At 52.3% G+C, this 17,076-nt stretch overlaps 5 protein-coding genes across 5 annotated transcripts; 4 read left to right on the plus strand and 1 right to left on the minus strand.

Moving 5' to 3' along the window:
• Positions 1-1,115: 1,115 nt before the first annotated feature.
• Positions 1,116-1,571, plus strand: PpBr36_06965 (uncharacterized protein; the record flags this gene model as incomplete). Its single annotated transcript, XM_029894105.1, has 3 exons — positions 1,116-1,149; positions 1,344-1,477; positions 1,548-1,571. The coding sequence occupies 3 exons, from the start codon at positions 1,116-1,118 to the stop codon at positions 1,569-1,571; spliced, it is 192 nt and encodes a 63-aa protein (XP_029747906.1).
• A 1,355-nt stretch (positions 1,572-2,926) lies between these two features.
• On the plus strand, positions 2,927-4,485 carry PpBr36_06966 (uncharacterized protein; the record flags this gene model as incomplete). Its single annotated transcript, XM_029894106.1, has 4 exons — positions 2,927-3,336; positions 3,476-3,633; positions 3,753-4,001; positions 4,442-4,485. The coding sequence occupies 4 exons, from the start codon at positions 2,927-2,929 to the stop codon at positions 4,483-4,485; spliced, it is 861 nt and encodes a 286-aa protein (XP_029747905.1).
• Positions 4,486-7,592: 3,107 nt separating this feature from the next.
• On the plus strand, positions 7,593-9,527 carry PpBr36_06967 (uncharacterized protein; the record flags this gene model as incomplete). The annotated part of the gene is made up of 1 exon (XM_029894107.1): positions 7,593-9,527. One exon carries the CDS (start codon positions 7,593-7,595, stop codon positions 9,525-9,527), a length of 1,935 nt encoding a protein of 644 aa, XP_029747904.1.
• A 463-nt stretch (positions 9,528-9,990) lies between these two features.
• Positions 9,991-10,362, plus strand: PpBr36_06968 (uncharacterized protein; the record flags this gene model as incomplete). The annotated part of the gene is given in 2 exon segments (XM_029894108.1): positions 9,991-10,336; positions 10,355-10,362. The coding sequence occupies 2 exon segments, from the start codon at positions 9,991-9,993 to the stop codon at positions 10,360-10,362; spliced, it is 354 nt and encodes a 117-aa protein (XP_029747909.1).
• A 400-nt stretch (positions 10,363-10,762) lies between these two features.
• PpBr36_06969 (uncharacterized protein) lies at positions 10,763-16,780 on the minus strand (the record flags this gene model as incomplete). The annotated part of the gene is made up of 1 exon (XM_029894109.1): positions 10,763-16,780. One exon carries the CDS (start codon positions 16,778-16,780, stop codon positions 10,763-10,765), a length of 6,018 nt encoding a protein of 2,005 aa, XP_029747908.1.
• Between the last annotated feature and the right edge of the window lie 296 nt (positions 16,781-17,076).

Here is a 17,076-nt window from a genome sequence, read left to right on the forward strand (position 1 = left end):
GTAGGCAGAGAAACACAAATAAGTGAAGTTAAAAGGCGACGCTCCGCTGTTCCGCAAAAGTATGGCAAACAATCAATAAAAACCAGCACAATAACCCAGACCGCGAGTAGATACTGTGGCAGAAGCGGACTCTCCGTGGCCACCCTTTCCAGAGGTCAGGTTATCACGATGTGAGACGGGATGAATGACTGACTCCTCACCTCTGACATTATTAAAGCTGCCAGCGGAGTTTCCTTGACGTCGATGCCGCAAGTAAAACCCCACACATGACCAAAAGACAGGCAGGCGACAGGTCAGAATTTTGCTTACATAATAACCAATTGGGGACAGTCCGACATGGGTTGCCGGACCGGAGCTTGACCGGCGCTTCGATAGCATGTGCGAAAGGACCGAGTTGAAGGGAAGTGCTTGTCATGTTTCGCAGCATGATGCAATATCAACTATTTCGACCAAGATCACGTCAACACTACCTGACGTCGTTTTGCTCCGGCAGGCTCTCTGTGCAATGGCGCTCGACTATGCGTGGCGGGTGCTGTGCTACCTGCCTTGCTGCGTACCTTGCGCTAGCCTGATACCTTTTGGTGTGAGCTAGCAAGTGCTATTTTCATTTGGGGAGACACATATCCATAGCAAGACAGCGAGGCATAACACCAGGTTTCTATTCTATTTTTGTTTGTCATCGCTTCCATTACAAGGCTTCATCTGTTTCGGACGGGCGAACGCATCATCCAGAGGAATCAGTCACGAAGCCATCACAAGCCATCCAAGTTGCGACACTGAATTAAAGGTGCATGCTTATTACACAAACGCATCCGTAATTAATCGATGGTTGGTACTCCACAGGCGGCCAAGGCGGCCCAAGCGGCTAAATGGTGTACGTGCACGTGATGCTATGAGCGAGACTGAGTCACTTCACGTGATGTGTGGCTTCCAACCTTATGTAATCACCATCAAGAAGCGGGGACCACGCCCCACCAGTCACTGTTCGCACAATCTCGACAATCCGTCTTTCCAAAATAGCCCGGCGTCGCCATCGAAGACTACGTTACCGACAAACCACCAACGATTGAGTACCGACCGATTCTATCGTCAGTCATACTACAAAACTCGCAAAAATGGGAAAGCAGCACGGTTCTCTTGCCCGAGCCGGTAAGCATCCCCCTCCGCATGACAGCACCATAGACGATTGAAGAATGCGAGTCTTGTTCCGACCGACGAGATTTTTTCGGTGTCGCCACCCGGCATCGCGAAGCCCTCTCGTTGGACAAGCGGTTGCATATTTGATTGAACAAGGGAGCGACTCGATTCCATCGATGGATGCTAATATCAACATTCTAATACAGGCAAGGTCAAGTCGCAGACCCCCAAGGTTGAGCCCCAGGAGAAGCCTAAGAGGCCCAAGGGACGCGCTCACAAGCGTGAGCAGTATGTTCGCCGTTTCGTGAACGTTACCCTTGCCCCTGGTGGCAAGAGGAAGGTGAGGATAGATGAGCTTCAAACCCAGCAGTCCAACTCGATCATGGTACTGATTGCCATGATTCACTTAGATGAACCCCAACCCCACTGCTTAAGCAACGAACAAACGCATTCAACGACGATAAATGACCGATCCGACCGATCATTCCCACGGCGACGAAGGTCTTTTGTAATGAGGATCGGGTTGGCTTTTCGGGCTGGGCGGGCGGTTCCAGTCGCTCTGTCTATGGGACGGGCATTCTCTATACGCAAGGTGTTTTCATCATTTCGACGAATGTTTTTGTTATCGCTACTCATCTCCGTGGGAAGGGCCCACACTTGAATGGAGGGAGCACGTTCGTCTCGGTCAAATCTTTGGGTCTTAGGGAGTCATCTTCGGCACAAACGGGGAATTTTTGTTTTTTTTTCCGGTTATGGTAGAAGGTTTTACATTGCTGCACAACAACAAAAAATACAGACTGGAAGCTTTTTACCCCGGCTACTCAACACTTGGCATGATTATCGTTTTGAGTGCAGGAGTAACTACTACCGGCCGTTGGCAGTCCTGGTTTAATGCATAGTCAGCCAAGGAGCGGGCAGGGTGAACCAGCAGTACACAGGGCCAGGACCAGACCCTTGAGGCGAGGCACGTTCCGCTCAGTCAGTGGCTCACAGCGATGCTGCATCTCGTCTGGCCCTTTTGAGTTCCATCTGCCTCTGGTGCGGGTGTGCAGGAGTTCAACTGGCAGCCTCGGCCTGGCCTTTTATGTCTGGAGGGGCTACCTGCTGGCCGTGCGTTGAGCCTGAATAGGAGGATCCCATCTTCCGTCGCTGCTGCTGCGTCTGTGTCCCTGCATTCGCCGCATGCCACTTCAGATTTCTGATGCTGATGAGGTCAAGCAACTTGGAACCGGGTAGGTCTTAGTATAATGTTCGTCTCATGAGGCTCGTCCTTCTGTGACATGAGCTTTTCTAAACTTGACATCGTGCTGGCTGTTATATTCTCGCCCGTTCTCCCCGTGTTTTACTCTCATGTCCTTGTCCCTCGCCGTCAAACCCATGCTCGAAACTTGTCACACTTGCCCATGATCAGTTATTTCGCGAAGCAGTATTCGTACTGACTACTATATCATCTTATTGAGAGGGTCAACCCCGGTTTTATATCAAGTCAGCCAGGCCACTAACAGCTGGTGATATCGGAAGAAAAACATCTAATTCTTCCTCCCTCTCACTGAGCCGAACTCACCTTATTGCGTTTCAAGATTAAAGGCATCAGGGGTCGATCTCCCCTGGTGTCTTGAAATATTTTACTTACCGCCCTCCCAGATAATCGTCAACTGGGGCATTTTTGGGTTCGAACCAGTGAAGACTCGGCGCTGTCAAGCCAAAACTGCCATCCTTTGTTGTCTTTGTTTTAGTTTTATTAGCCAAAAAAAGACGAAAAAAAAAAAAAGAAAAGAAAAGCGAAACCATGTTCCCCCTGAGCCCCCTTGGCCTTCTCCCTCTCACATTCCTACTCGCTGGGACCGTCGTCGGGCTACCGCCATCCTCATCGGCCCCATCTGCGACCCGGCCCAGAGCAGCGCTGGCCCTCGCCGCCGCTCCTCCTCCCGCCGTGCCACCCCCGGTCCGGCAGTACGACCAAGATCTCGGCAACGACACGCAGAATGGACTCGTCGAGGGGCGGTGCGCGGCCGTGACGGTGCTCTTTGCGCGCGGCACCCTCGAGTCCGGAAACGTCGGCACCTTTGCCGGCCCGCCCTTCTTCCAGGCCTTGGCGGCGCGCCTGGGGCCCGAGAGGCTCAACGTGCAGGGTGTCGAGTACCCTGCGGTTTCCAAGGGGTTCTTTAGTGGAGGGGACGCTTCTGGGTCGTCCAAGATGTGAGTTTTTTTTGTTTTGTTCGGGCGTTCTGTTCATCTTGTTGTCGCATGTCACAGCCGAAGGAGCAGGATGGGCCTTTCAGGAGAAGTTTCTTTTTTAGCCACCATAGCTGACCTGGGCATACCCTTTGTGATATAGGGCTCAGCTCGCGACTGAAGCAGGGCAGCAATGCCCAGGAACAAAGGTTGTCTTGTCCGGGTATTCCCAAGGCGGTCAGCTCGTTCACAACGCTGCGCGGATACTGGGCCCGCAAGGCATATCAGTTGTATCCGCGGCTGTGACGTTTGGGGATCCATGTAAGTGACTTTTTGCCTGCTCACGTTACCTTTGGTGGCTTTCTTGACATTTGCCTCTTATATCTGGCCCATTCTTGGCTATGCCGAGCACTAACTTGATGTTGATAAAAAAAAATCAGATAACCCAGCGCCGGTACCAGGCCTGCCATCAGACGACAGCATGATCTTCTGCCACACCGGCGACGACATATGCAAGGGCGGCGAGCAGCTCTTCGATCCTCACTTTACGTACAACCGGGACGCCGGGGCGGCGGCGGACTTCATCGTCAGGATAACAAAGATGAACGGTCCGCCAGGAGGGGGAAACATGGCGCCTCTGCCGTTTCCTGTGCCGCCAAATCCGAATAACGCAAACTCTGGAGTTGGGGGTAAGGTATCTTTCAGTGCTCTGGTGGCAGGGCGGAAACAAGAGGAATGATGGCGTTCCTCGATTGTGATTCTAGTGGTTAAGCCGAGACGCGCCTCCCCAAAACTTGTATGGCTCTGCAGGCGTTGATGGCTTGTGTGTAGAGCAAGTCCAAGGCCTACTTCTCACAGCTGTTATTTTTGTATTGGTGAGACCAGTCACCGAGCGGCTATGCTATGCTGTGTATTAATATAGATCCAGCAAAATTTAAAAAGTTGCCCGTCCCTTGAATGTCTGTCGGGTTGTTTCATGATATACTGAGTTCTATGACTATTTTTTTTTTTTTTTTTTTTCACGCGAGAAGGGTTGAAAGTGAACGGCCACTAATTCATTAGCTCGTCTTGTAACTGTAGACATTGGCTTTGCCGAACTTGTCCGCACATCGTCTTAAATACTATGCAGCTGTTCGCATCACTAATGCAAATCCCGACAGGAACCATGACTAAACTTCAATAAGCACATGGCATGGTTATAGGACGACCGATAGGCCATTCCATATCAGGTGCTTTCTTCCCAAACACTCACCTCAATGCCGAAGGGAACGCGCCAAGAAGTGTCTCTTTGCACCACGATGTGATTTAAGGGCTTGGCTAGATCCAATGTTTGTTTAGGAGCGTTTGGCTGGCCTACCTCGCTTGCCGTGTTGTGGCATTATTCTCAAAGTTTCTGCCGTAACACATTCCTGATACTAAGGACCAATGCTGTTTTTACGTATCATCATTGCTAAGTCCCGAGAACATGGACCAGGAGGCGTTACTCAACAGAGTTGCTTGGAGAAGAACAACCGCAAAGGTTAAAGAAAACCATAGCCCCGTTTCGAACCGTGAACTTGTCTCCAAAAGTCCGAGATCGAGGATCATATGCTTTGTGAAAGCTCCGGAGGAGTTTGAAGGAGACAATGTGTGGATGTGCATGAAAACCTTGATAAGGGACTTTCATAACCGTTGACTGTTTGCCGTACTTGAACTCCGAGAGTCCGTTGTGCGCACGGGGCATTTGAACACTTTGCAAAATTAAAAACAACAACAACCATATGAGCAACCATACCGAGTTATGCATACCTTGCACTGGGGACGGTACCTATTTACGTTATCGGTTAATCGACAGAAATTGGCTGGGAAAGTTTGAGAGTGGGCTTGGCAGACAAGAGTCCCATGTGGGAAGATGCCAAGCCCTGACGAAAGGGGGCGGTGATTTCATACATGTACCCATACTGATGAGACCTTGAGAGACCTAGACCAACCCGTAGACAATGCCAAGTATCGTTTTTTGGAGCCGCGCCAAGTCTTTTATGCTTTGTGCGCAGCGCTCCCCGACAAAGCTTGGTGCACAGTAGCTGCAGCCGAACGTTGGTGGATCAAAGGGGGCAGCTGGTGCGTGGTGCACATGCTTCGAAATTACATACATGATGTCAACAAGGGTAGTATTTCGTAGGTGGTCTCGAAAAGTCGACATTCGAACATGGATGGAAATTAGAAAGGATCCGCAAGGTACTGTGGATTTGAGATTCGATGCACTTCCACTATCACCCCCACGTGTGCAGCCTTGTAGAAGCAGTCTAATGAGCAAGCACATGGTGAACGAAAGAGTACAGTAATCACTTACTTTATTTTCTGTTTCTCTTGCCGCTCTATTTTGGCTAGAGCTTCAAAGCTTCCCAGTCAAAGAATAGGTAGAGTTCAAGAGATATTGCCAAGCATCTGTTGAGCATATTGCCGTACCGTCATGTGTACGTATGCCCTAGATGTGGTCATAAATTCCTCTGGAGGCTTTTTCCTTGTTAAGAATCAATCAAGTCACGCATCGGTGACTAAATCTGGATCGCGTCTGTCCGAATTCCCATCATCTTCTGGACAAGACGTTACTATTATAGGTAAATATTTTCCCACATGCTATATTTTTGGTACGGTATTTTACTAAGCAAGTGCAAACTTTTGCGCCGTGTTTCCCCTTTGTTGCAGAAGTTTCATGGCCGATGGCTCGCGGTCGAAAAGGGAGCTGCGTCCCGCGTCAAGTACAACCCTGTCAAGGATCCCTCCTTCCCCCATGGTGGGGCTGTTGTGTCTTGCCCAAAGACCTGGGATTCCCCAACGGCAAGTGCACACGACAAGTTCTTTTGGTGTTGGGTAGGCTAGGGTTGGGCTGAAGATGTGAGGGAAAACTTTTTTTTTTCTTTCTCCCTCTTGACACCCGAAATTTTGTTTCGCTTTTCGATTTCGACACCCTGACACAACTCCCGTGTTGGTGGATCGTCCGGAAGTCCGGTAAATCAACAGCTATGAATTGCTGCTGATTCTCATTAATTCCGGCTCAAATCAGACTAATAAGCGGCCTTTGCCGTGGTCTCAAGACTTGTCGAGAACAGGTGGCGACTATATATATTTTGATCAGTCGTGATCCCGACGACATTCAAAGTGATTGCTTTTATAGTCGTTTGAAATTAGTTGACGGGCTCTGGTTCGAAGTCAAATTGCAAGGCTGCTTGCCCAATTACTCGGTCCGGCTGACACCCGTATGTGGGCAAAAGTGGGAAGTGGGCGAGCACGCATCGCGTCGGAGTCCAAGAACAGCAACAAGCAGCTAGCTTTGTTGTCATTTCCGTTTCGACATTACACCCTGTCCACCAAGCGGTAGGGGTGCGGCTCTGCCTGCACTGGAGATGGTTTCTGCTTCAGGGGCTTGGCAGGACTTGACATGGATTCCAGGGTCATGCTTGGAAAGCCTGCGAACCAAAGCCAAGAATCCCCGACAATCTTTTGTTTCCCTCGTTCGGTGTGTCAAAGAAAGGATCTGCTGCCTTGGAGATCAAAAGACCGTTGGGGAATAGCCGGGCACAAACACAGTACACACCACCAACACTATCGACAGTGCAGATGATTTAGAACTAATCATTGAATCAGGTCCGATTGGGGAAAAAGGGTTTCGTTACTACTCCTGCCGCAAAAGTTGAACCAACAAAAAAAAAAAAAAAAACAAGCAAACAAACGATAAAAGACCTCGCCTCCACTGACAGCTCGCAGAATACAAGGTCCATCCCATACCCATCCATGTTCGAGGCATCCAGCGGTTCAAACCCAAGTCGGACTTCTGTGGGCCACCTGTTTTCGGGCAGATCAGAATGCAATTCAGGCCCCCATTGGGTAGAAGTCTCGAGGGATGTGACGCCCACTTCGAGATGACTTTGATACGCGCCCGGCTTTGGTGTGGATAATGGGGATCGGTGTTCCCACCCCGTTTACCACCCTGGATCTAGCAGAGTACCGACTAAGTCTAGGGGCAGACATGATAAGCTCTTTACTTTTCTCTCTGGGTCTCTTTGTCTGGATCTAAACTGGGCAGATGCTGGCATCTCTGTTCGGTCATTGTGCATGCTGCTTTCCTGTTGTGTTTACTGAATAGAGGCACTATGGCTTCTCATCTTCCACGGCCTGGTGCTAGTTTTGCAATTCGTTGATCGGCCGGCCGATACTTGTTTTTTTAGTCGATTTTTTTTTTTTTTTTTGTTTACTGTCTTTGTTCGGATCCATGGAACAAGTCACTAATAATCAATATAATGGACTCGCAATACCAGGGCGGCGCTCCTGTGCAGCGGCCCATGGCTCCGGCACCTCTCTTCTCAACCGCCGCTCCACAGTACTGGTCCAACCCACGACAGGCGCCCTTGATGGCGCCTCCATACCAACAACTCGTCTTGCCTCAGCAGCCCGCCCCTCAGTACGAGGCTGAAGGCAGGTCGGCCAACGAGTATCCGATTGAGAAAACGCCATTTGCAGAGACGGAAGTTCCTCAGTATCAGCAAAATGACAGCCGGCCGCCGCAGCCGGCCATGGCGCCCCAACCACCACAAACCTACAACAGCCCGGTACAACAAGTGCCGAACCCTCAATACCGACCCCAAAGCCCGACCCCCTCGCAAGCGTCTAGCCAACAAAGCACGCCTAGTGCTTTTCGGATCCAGGGCACTATGAGTTCAACGTATGTAGGTGGGGGGTTGCGGCCGCGGACGATGAGTCAACAATCGGGTAACGCCCGCTCCCAACCGATGCCGATGCAAGGCCTCGCTTTCCCGCCACCATTGTCTCTCCGCGGGCCAGACGGACCAAGACAGGGTGGGTTCCAGGCCAACGGACCTGCGGTGATGTCTCGCGCACCTACGTGGGAGGAGCCACGCCGGCAGCCCTATCCTCACAGGGCTCACTCGACGAGCTCTTCGATAAGTGAGAGGAAACCATGGGTCGACGACGAAAAGAGGCAGGCCCCTGCCCCTGTGGGTGACGATTCGGACCTCGAAAAGCTGGTCGAGAAGCAGGAGCAGCCGCAGGACGGACGGCTTCTCACAACACCACCCGACGCTCCTCGCCCCAAGATTCCATTGAGGCATCGCATAAAACACTTTACTTGGGCGTGGTACACGTGGACGATGGGCACCGGAGCCCTGGCCCTTTTGATAATAGCGCAGCCGTTCCAGTTTCCAGGCCTCAGAAGCATCGGGCTGGCCGTCTACATATTCAACCTCATCTTGTTCTCCACCATCTCAATGACCATGCTCAGCCGGTTCATCATGTTCCCCGGCACTTTTGGAAAGTCTATACGGCACAAAAAGGAGGGCTTTTTCGTCGCTACCATGTTTGTGTCCATATCCACAATGATCAGCGGTGCACACAGATATCTCATTCCAGAAAACGACGCCACTTTAAACACTCTGATTCAGGTCATGTTTTGGGGATATGTCACCATCTCCATGATCGTCACCATCACCCAATACAGCTACATATTCACGACTCACCAGTACGGCCTTCAAGCCATGATGCCTGCGTGGCTCCTACCCGTCTTGCCCATCATGCTGGCGGGCACCATCTCATCGGTGATCTCGGCCACTCAGCCCAGCATGCAAGCCACGTCCATCATCGTCGCAGGCCTGCTGAGCCAGGGCCTGGGTATGATCATCAGCCTTTTGATATACGCCCACATGATCGGCCGCCTCATGTCCAGCACGTTCCCGGACCGCGAAGCCCGACCGGCGCTCTTCATCCTGGTCGGCCCCCCGTCCTTCACAGCCCTCGCCTTCATCGGCATCGCCAACAACCTCCCCGCCGATTTCGACATCCGCCTCAGCCCCGTGCCGATCCTCCCCGGACAGTCCGGCGTCACCGAAAAGGCCGTCATTCAGATCATGGCATATGTGGTCGGCACCGCGCTCTGGGGCCTGAGCCTGTGGTGGTTCTCGATCGCGCTGACGGGCGTGCTGCGTGCACCGCCCAGGTATTTCCACCTCCCCTGGTGGGGTATGATCTTCCCCAACTCCGGGTTTTCCTTGGCCACCATAACTTTGGGCAAGTCTTTTGGCAACGTCCAGATTCAGATACTAGGCACCGTCATGTCGTCCCTCGTGGTTTTGCTATACCTGTACATTTTGTACAATCATCTCAGGGCTCTTTTGAGGAGGGAGATTATGTATCCTGGTAAAGATGAGGACACGGACGATTGAGGCGCCTTCTTTTTCGTCTTTCGCTTGAATGAAAAGAAAAAAAAATGTAGTATTCTTTCCCTTTGTGTTGTCGAATATTAGCGAGCGTCCTGGGATTGGATTCAAGGGTATACAGGGTTAAAAATTCATGCACGCCGCAAAATAGACTTATATTTTTTCTACACTTATAGGCTTATTGGAAAGGAAAACAATAGTCCCTCCGAATGGAGAAAAGCTACACGTCAGTCTCAGTGACATGCTTGTCCAATCCATTTACAAGCTCGTTCGATTCGCTCTGTCAGAAGACTCGCCGTCTCACTCTTAAAAGCCAAGCAGTTCAGCCACAGATATGTATTATATATGTCTTGGCGAGCACAGGCAGCCGTCGTATACACCCTACTGTACCGTACGTAAGCAGTGACGCTGCCTGGGTCCCTGAATAGTCTGAGCAAATCAGCAGGGGCGGGGCCGGAAGGTCGAGGGAATGAGCACCGCCGACCCGACGATCGGCTACGCCTGCTCGTACCAGGACTGCCTCGGCGCCAGCGCCAGCTACAACCGCCCGAGCTCCGGGTTCGCCGGTCGCCCCTCTGCCATGGCCTGCTGCTTTCCGCCTCCTTCAGGATCGACACGAGTGGGCTGCTTTGCCATCGGCGCCAGCGGTGGCTGCTACCTCAAAAATGCCACCCGCGCGCAGAGGGCAACGACGGGCTCTCCCTACCGCTGGCTTCCTCACCGCAGAGCTGCTTCAAGTCTGGACTCCTCGATTCTTGCTGGCGTCAGCCGATTCGGTTTCGACGAGGGAATGTTGTTTTCTTCCTTCTTCTATTGTTTGTTCCTTTCTACAGTGGATTGAGAGACATAGAATATAGCGCAGTACGATGGCTTGAAACATGTAATAAAGCAAATGCATCCTCATTAATCGTGTGAAAGAAGACTGAGAAAAAAAAAAAAAAAAAAAAAGAACAACTAGCCACTGTCTCGAGCTCTTTCTGTACCGACGACGCCATGCCATGCCATTTTTCAACCCATAGTCTCCTATCGTACAAGATATTTTCTGTTAATGCATCAACCAAATAACACTTCTTGTTTACAGTCCAGGCCGCTTATCATCCGCCATCAATCCCTGTTCCCTTGAACCATTACCATATATCGTACAATCAGCTTAACCGATCTCTTTTTCTTCTCAGACTATGCTCATAAAAAGAATAAATATAAAACTCTTGCGAACAGAGAAACGACCAAAGACGAATTGTTCATGCAAATGTGTCCTCTGCTCCCCATGTAAGGTTGTGCCTCGCGGGTGTCCTGGCAACCCCTCGCGACGACTGTATTGTTGCCTCTTTTTGGCATGCCTCTTGCTCCTCGGCATTGGAACGGCCGTCTTCCCCGACATCATCATCCTCAAAAGTTTGAACATGGACGGTTGTCACCTTGCGTATCGACCGCGATGACTTGGACGCGCTTTTGACCTTGCTTGTGATGGTCGTTGTCCTGCTGCATCGCGCCTCGTCGGTTCTGACAGTCTTGGACTTGCGATCACCATGTGCTGTGTGAACGACCCTGTTCCGGCGCTCCTGACTTCGACCCCGGGTCTGGGGCTCAGCAGTGTCTGTTTCACCCATCCCCCTCGACACAACATCCTTTTTCGACCGCGGACGATCGTGGTCGACAACCAGGTCATAAGAGAGTAGACTGTTCCAGATGTCGTCCCTCAGGTTCACGAGATTTCTGTCCAGAGGCAAACCGTCGAGCATCCTGAGCTTCTTGGTGTTGTGGATCCACACAATCTCGTACAGCCGTCGGTGCATTCTAGTCCCCATGTCAAGCCGTCTGCAGTACGCCGCATCCCGCTTCGGGTCACCCGGTGCCAACACAAACGGATTTGCTGCCTCCGATCCCACCGCTGCTCCGATCACCACATGAGATGGTGGGTAGAGCCCCAAGGTGCATGGATTGTCACGCAAATCCAGCTCCGTGAGGTTTGGCAGCTTCTCGGCGACCTGCACGACATCCTTTGCATTTTCCAGCCGATTCCCAGCCAGCGATAGCTTCTTGAGCCTGGAGATATGGGCCAGGCACGACACATTTGTCAGCGCGTTGAAGTTGAGGTTCAGTTTGCGCAGGTTCTGCATCAGTTCGGCTGCATTATCGGGCAGCGAGCGAATTCCGCAGTTGGCAAGCTCCAGCAGGTGCAGATTCATAAAGTCAAGCTGCGGATTGAATCTTTCAAGACGGTTGCCCGACAGGTAGAGCTTGCGCACCTCGCATGCAATGTCCAAAAACGACATTATGTCCAAAGGCTTGTCTCCCATCTGCTCGCGGAGCGACAGACTGTCCAGTCGAGTGGCCTTGTTGAAGCCGCTCAGGGTTTGCAGCTTGTTTTTATCGGCGTGAATCACCTTGATCTGTGGCAACAGCGTTATGTCGAGAGATACAAGACTGTTTTCGTCGAGTTCTAGCCGCCTGAGCGATGAGAACGGCTTCCCATTCATGATCTCCAGCTTCTCCAGTTTGTTTCTTTGAAGGTTCAGGATGGAAAGACGGCTGAGGTTCTCAATGTGGGAGACTGTCTTGATGTCATTGCCCGCCAAGTCCAACTCGAAAAGACTAGCCATGTTGCAGTGCTCAAGATCGATCGACTCGATATGATTGTCGCGAGCGCGAAGAATCTGCAGACCATCGTGGAACTGAAGGCCTTCCAAGCTTGTCAGGTTGCAGTTGTCCGCCTTGAGGTCGCGTAGATGCACCAGCTGACTCAATCCCGAGAGTGTCTTGATGTCGTTGTTCGAGACGTCCAGATACTGAATATTCATCAGAGCTCCCCAGGGGGTAAGATCTGACAGTTGATTGTGGGCGATCTTGAGGAAACGGACAGTTGACGGGATTCCAGCGAGGCTGCTAATGTTGTTGTTTGAGACATCCAGTCGCACAACCTTGCCACAAAACTCGTTGAGTTTGTGCAAGCTGGCGAGCCTCTTGTCGTTCAGCTGAAGTTCCGTTAGATCCTCCCAGTAGGGCTCAAAAGGCTCAAATTCTGTGAGACGCGCAACCAATTCGTGAAGGCTCTGCGACATCACAGGCTTGTCCCCCTGTCCGGTAACATATCGCGTATCACCAACGACATAGCTGGCCTCGAGCATTGCCGATGGCTCCGGGTTGTGTACAGTGAAGTCGGAGAGCGCAGTAAGAGAGAGGTTTCCCACATACTCGTTCAAAACCGCGGCTGCGTTCGCATGCCCCATAGGAACGCGACCAGGCGTGCGCAAAACGAAGCTGATGCTAGCCTGTCTTGGAGACTGCGGATTTGAGCGAGCGATCATACTGTCCTCTGGAATGATACTCAACTCTTGTGTCTTCTCTTGGTGCTGTTCGGGTGCATCGGCCTCCGAGTCGTCATCTTCGTCGCGCTCCTCGATGCGTGACACAGGCCGAGGCATGAACCTCTGACTCCCGCGCATCGACGGGTGCTTCATCGATCCACGCGATCGACTTCTAGAAGCCAGAGCTGAGCGGCCGCTACCGCCGGTACCCGTTGCAAAGCCCGCAACACTGTGGCGGCCCCTGCCTATCGAATTTGTAGAAACATCACCCACAGACTGGTCTTGCAGGCTCTGATCTTCCCCAGAGCTGTCCACTATCACATCCTGAATGATCGAGGCAACTGGTGACGAGAAGGTAATTGTAAGGTTGCGCTTCCTGCCGGAACTAATGGGGCCGTCCCGCCCCTCGTCAAACTGAATTTCATGTTCAACCTCCTCTTGAGACTGGGGGCGCAAAGCCCCGGCCATCTTGAAAGGCGACTGGGCTGGTGTTATCAGCGTCGGCCCTCTTGCTGTGATTGGGGCGACCCGTGGCTGCTGAGGGCTTGAGTGCTCCACAAAGTCAGCCATCGCAGCCCTACCAGGACTTCGAGGCGGACTTCCAGCCGGTGATGATGAACGCTCCCGAGGGGGTTGAGGAGAGCTCAAGGCCTTCTGTAGAGTTTGTAACCTTAGCCGTTGCATCTCCATAGTCATGTCAACAGTGAGATCCGGAATATCGGCAAACGGATCATCCTCGCTAGCCTCAGATGGTAAAACATTCAACGGCCTGGCAGGTTGAGTCTGAGCCGACTTTTCGATCTTGTGCTTCGTCCAGACGTTACGTTCCCGATCAAGGACCATATTCCCAACTTGGTCCGGGATCAAGTGAGAGACCGTCTGTGGGGCGATCGTCTTTCTGATGTCGGACCCACGAGATGACCCAGTGGGGATAGACCTGCCGGTAGAGTGTCCGGCTGAAGACGTGGTTCGTTGAGTCTCGAACCCTTCGGTGGATCGGTTTGTACCATAGGGCTCCTCCATATGGTTCATGCTAGGAGCACGACTGATTCTCACATTCGACAGGTCAGATATTATTTGTTCCGAGTCCTCGGAACCACGCCGCGCAGCAGCGCTCTGAGCAACGCTGTCCTGCATCTGCTGCTCGGCCTCTTTCAGCGTGCGAATGACGTCTTGAGCGAGGCCAAGGGATCGCACAGAGGATCCTATGATATCACCAATGTCACTTCGCTCCTCATATTTCTTGAGTCGCTCCAGGATCTCTGGGTCCTCTTGTCTCATATTAGCACGACTCAGTGGCGCAGCACCCTCTCTACTTGGCGGGCGCGAGAACGGCTCTCGGGTCGACTCCTCAAAGGAGTCCTCCAGAACTCCCTGGTTGTCTCTGTTTTCCAGTTCCGACTCTTCGACACTATTCAGGCCGCTTCGTGTAGTTGTTCCACCACGGATGATGGCCATTATCTTGTTGGCCTCGTGCAAAAAGTCCTCAGTCTTAATCGACGGCTTACGGTCGGCCTCTTGAGGCTGGTCTCCGGGTCGCAAGGGACTTGGCCTCACTGCAGAACCTAGAGAACTCGAAACCAAGTCTCCCATTCCGGAATCGTCCGTCGCATCTTGCACAAACGCATTGCGATCTTTCTGCACCACAGATCTTTGACTAGGAGAAGGGGTGCGGGGCCTGAAACCTTTGCGATTTGACAGAACATTAGAGTAGGACATATCCCCAGCCTCAACATCTTGGTAGCTTCTTTGGTTTCTGCTAATTGCGGACTGCATGGTGTAATGGCTCGAGTGGACGGCGTCGGCGGCATGCTCGGTTAATTCCCCGACATACGAAATGTCTGATTTATGAAGCGTCCGCCTTCGCTTCGGGGTTGGGTCCTTGGTAGGTGATGCTCTCGGGCGCTTGCTATCGGAACCCGTGTCGCGATGATTCGGCGTTTCGGGGACACGACCTTTGTTAGGATGGCTATGTGGAGTGACGTGTCTTTGCCCTGCCTCTGCTGTGGACTGGGCACCAGTAGACTTTGTTCGTTGCCGGTTGATGACAAGGTCGTCCATAGCAGGCGGTGAGGAATCATGGCTGAGGCCAAACTGCGCGCTGAGCTTGGAAGAGTCGTCTGCGTTTGGGTTTTGCCCCAAGTTGACCCGTCCACCGAAAGTTGCAACACGTGTGCCCCGGTACTCGAAAGTTTCCTGGAATTCATACCCGTCCAAATCGCCCTCGCCAAAGAATGCCGACGAGTCCCGGTTCCTGGACTTCTCCGGACCTTTAGCGGGCCCTGTCTTAGGAAGGTTCAGCCTTCTCGAGGTATCCTCAAAGCCCGCCTGAACGCTGGCGGATCCCGATGACCTAGACCGGTCTGTCATCTGATCTTCAAATTGACTAATTCGCCTCATCAAGGTCTGATTTGTGAAGGTGTCGTACGGCCCAAAAAGTTTCAGAGGACTCCCGGAGCTGCCGCGGGCCCGCTGCTCTGCCTCCTTCTCGGGACTTGGATGCGGCGCCTTCAAAGGGGGAGGTGTAGCGTTACGGTAGGTCGAGTAGCCAGTCCGGACGCTCCCAGGGAACTGTTTCGGGGTACTAGCCTGGAGAGACTCCTCTGGAAACATTTCGGATGTGTTGGAGCCAACAAGCTCGGGGCTCAGGGCTCGGTGACGGAACGACCCATCAGCGGAACGGCCGCCTCTGCGGAAATTGATAAAGCCACCGGCCTGCTCATAGTCATCGGTATTCTCAATACTGATGGCAGACTGCCCCCGGGTTGCAGCTTCAGCATCGCCAATGTTTCGAGGATCAGTCACGATGACCTGGTTCATGCGCAACTGATCGAGACGTTTTCGCAGTTCGTTTGGAGGAAGGTCCATGGGCGCGTAGTTTGGCTTCCCATCCTCCCCATTGTGCTTGTGCAATAATATTGGGCTGAAGGTCTCGTTTCGCAGCACACTGCCGGTGCTGGCTTTGCTGAACTTCCTGGCCTCAGCTTGAGCCTGAAAGCTTGGTGCTTGACTGGAGGAATCGGCAGAGAGCAAGTTACTTGACTCTTGGAGGCCCGATATGTCAGTCAGCGCGTTTGCTCGAGACCCCCTCTCCTGATCTGTCTCCGCAGCCGACTGATGCAGCGCGCTATCTTCGGGAGTCGTCACGTCAGTTTGCCGATATGCCGTCTTTCTGGGGTGCTTTTCAGGTTGCTCCCCTGGTAGCAATTGGCTCAGTGATTCATTGACATGGATCTCGGCTGTTGAGTTGTCACGATAACCTGGTGGACTCGAAGGGACTGTGGTGTCAAAGTTTGGTGTTTGGTCTGCCGACTCCACCTGTTCCTCAGGTGCCTCCCTTGCCTCCTCATCCTGGGCTGCTTCGGAAATAGTAACCGGGTGTGTCGTCGCGGTAGGCGGAGGATTGAAAATGTTTTCAAGACCGGTAGCTGCGGATGTGAAAAGATCGCGCTGCTCACCGTAGCCAAGGTCGCCTTGCACCAGCCTTCGCTTCCACTCAGGCGTTTCAGCCTTATATTTGCCAGGAGATGTCGACGATGCTGATTTGTGATCAACCGTGTTATGGATGACGGAGCCCCCAAAAGAGGAGCTTGATACGGATCTCCTGCTGAGGTATTTCTTCGCTTGGGTACCAGTAGATGTATTTCCAGGCGAAGGCTTCGCGGGCACTCCACGCAAAGATTCTGGAATGTTACGATCACTGATGCTTCGTTCGTTGAGTATGCCACTACTGTTGGCAGCCAGTAATCCGGAGAGAAGGTTCTTGGCACCACCGCCAAGCCTGTTGTTGTTATTGTTGTTGTTCGCACGAGGAAGTCGGCTAGCAGCAGGTTTCGGTCGCGGTAAGCTGGGCGCATGTGTGGGGGCGGTAGCAGGTAGTTGCGAAGATCCTTCGGATGGAGGTTGGGAAACCCAGTCCTCAGAGAGGGAATCCAGCCACGCTTCAGGCATTGCGCTGGAGGGTGAGAAGCTGGATTCGCGGGAAGAAATGCAGGAGTCGGGTTTGCCAGACAGTCGATGCTAAGACGCGTCCATTCAATAACAATTAATGGTATCCCAAATCCCTAGAGAGCCAGTAGAAAAGTGGTTTTGTATTGACACTTAGACACCAGGTTTTCTGAAATCTTGCATCGGTATGCGGGGTTTAGTTTTGCTAGTATGTAATATAAAAAGCCCGGTGGTCGCGCTTGTTCTGGTGCTTGTTACTCGTAGCACACAGCTCGATCGGTCGCTCGGTCGGTGCAGAT

The sequence above is a fragment of the Pyricularia pennisetigena genome, chromosome 1 (assembly GCF_004337985.1).
Source record: "Pyricularia pennisetigena strain Br36 chromosome 1, whole genome shotgun sequence".
NCBI classification, from domain to species: Eukaryota; Fungi; Ascomycota; class Sordariomycetes; order Magnaporthales; family Pyriculariaceae; genus Pyricularia; species Pyricularia pennisetigena.